Source organism: Armigeres subalbatus, chromosome 3 (assembly GCF_024139115.2).
Source record: "Armigeres subalbatus isolate Guangzhou_Male chromosome 3, GZ_Asu_2, whole genome shotgun sequence".
NCBI classification, from domain to species: Eukaryota; Metazoa; Arthropoda; class Insecta; order Diptera; family Culicidae; genus Armigeres; species Armigeres subalbatus.
In genome coordinates, this window is record NC_085141.1 from 56,533,154 (window position 1) to 56,534,612 (window position 1,459).

General features: G+C 41.4%; 1 protein-coding gene across 1 annotated transcript; it reads right to left on the reverse strand.

The window, feature by feature from the left end:
• Window positions 1-494: 494 nt before the first annotated feature.
• Window positions 495-1,240, reverse strand: LOC134228153 (uncharacterized). The gene is made up of 3 exons (XM_062709934.1): window positions 1,040-1,240; window positions 778-901; window positions 495-720 (listed from the first exon to the last, which is right to left on the reverse strand). Exons 1-3 carry the CDS (start codon window positions 1,144-1,146, stop codon window positions 649-651), a joined length of 303 nt encoding a protein of 100 aa, XP_062565918.1. The 5' UTR covers window positions 1,147-1,240; the 3' UTR covers window positions 495-648.
• Window positions 1,241-1,459: the final 219 nt, after the last annotated feature.

Sequence of the window (1,459 nt, forward strand, 5' to 3'; positions counted from 1 at the left end):
ATGAGTAAGCATTGACGATCGAGTTTTCAGTTTTTCGAGTTTGGTAAAATTGTGAGGAGCACTACTTCTTCGGCATTCCAAGCGGGTTACACCTGCAGTAAATGAAGGCTGTTCGAGCCGTCCTTCGTCGCATTCGGGAAAGACGTTTGCTTACAGATGGTGTTGAAGATCCTAAGATCTCCAGCAAAAAAATGGACATTATTCTTTCGAAGATTAGCGAAACTGCCACAACACAAACAACCACCGAATAAAATAGTATTCTCCGTTGCCGATTTCTCTCTGGTGAATGGAATAATACTAAACTCGTCTTATAACAAGAGAAGAGTTCATGTTAACATAAAAACTGTGGTTTTCACAAAATTCAATTTCTTCTATACCGTTGAAAATTATGTATGTAGTTAGTTAACTTCTTGTTTAGTCTTCAATTGTCTTCTCCGCCAATGTCGTAATGTTTTTGTGTGTATTCTAGAAAATTTATATAATAAAGGAAGAAATATTCATTCATTCTTTATTTACATTATAAGCCTTTAATTAGATTGCAGGTAAAGTAAATGATGACTTTTCCGTGATTCAACCCATGTTTTGTATGCCTTCCAAAAGCTTAAATAAAATAATTAATTACTCCTATGATTCATCGCACGAAGACATTTATTCATCATCTGAAGGAATGCCCAGCTCGGCATTGGTCCACGAAGAAGGATCAGGATAGTCGAACTCTCCCTGCAAAGAACAAAAAGTTTATTGTCGTAATCCTAGGATACAACATCGGCAACAAACCGTAATGTGCTCGTATTCGTGGAATAGATGCCAGAGGATCCACCACCACATCAGGCCTCCGGCAGCTTGAGCACCGACACGGGCCAGCAACTCTGGCTTAGGTCCGTTCATACGGTACGACACGCTGAAAATGTTAACTTTCGTTAGTAAGTAAAAGACCTAAATTTGTCTAACCGGAGTTCCAACCAACATCAATAAATTACATAAGCAATCAAGAGATCGCGGAATCCTTGCTTTACCCCGCACTGCCAGCAATACTTACTCATGGCCGTGGCGAACAAACTGGTTACGAATGGCTGCTCTAGTGACCGGGGAACTGGCCGCTCGCTGTAGCATTCGCCCCAGGAGGAAAGCACGGGAGGAAATCATTTTATTTCCACAGACCGACGGCACACTCAATCGACGACACCGCACTTTTTAATTTTCGTCACGACGAATGCGGGCAGAGAACGAAGTGACAGAATTTGTGTTGTTTTTGTTTCTCTTCTTTGAGTTCGATTTCGATGACTGTGATGACAAAGTTGATGATGGTTGCTTGACATATGAGTGCTCTAGCGGCCAATGAAAGAAACTTTCCATTTTATCCTATCCGGGATATCAACTTTGGCGGACATCTAGCGGATGGTAGCTCAAGCTTTTTTTTTGTCACAGCTATACGCCGCTTGGCGGTGAAATAGGAAGT

What these genes read in the sequence shown, in the direction of transcription:
- LOC134228153 (XM_062709934.1), bottom strand. Translation starts at nt 1,146, where the DNA reads ATGATTTCCTCCCGTGCTTTCCTCCTGGGGCGAATGCTACAGCGAGCG. An exon ending in TTTGTTCGCCACGGCCATGA is followed by an intron (nt 902 to 1,039) that starts GTAAGTATTGCT and finishes TAACATTTTCAG; the next exon opens with CGTGTCGTACCGTATGAACG. An exon ending in ACGAATACGAGCACATTACG is followed by an intron (nt 721 to 777) that starts GTTTGTTGCCGA and finishes TGTTCTTTGCAG; the next exon opens with GGAGAGTTCGACTATCCTGA.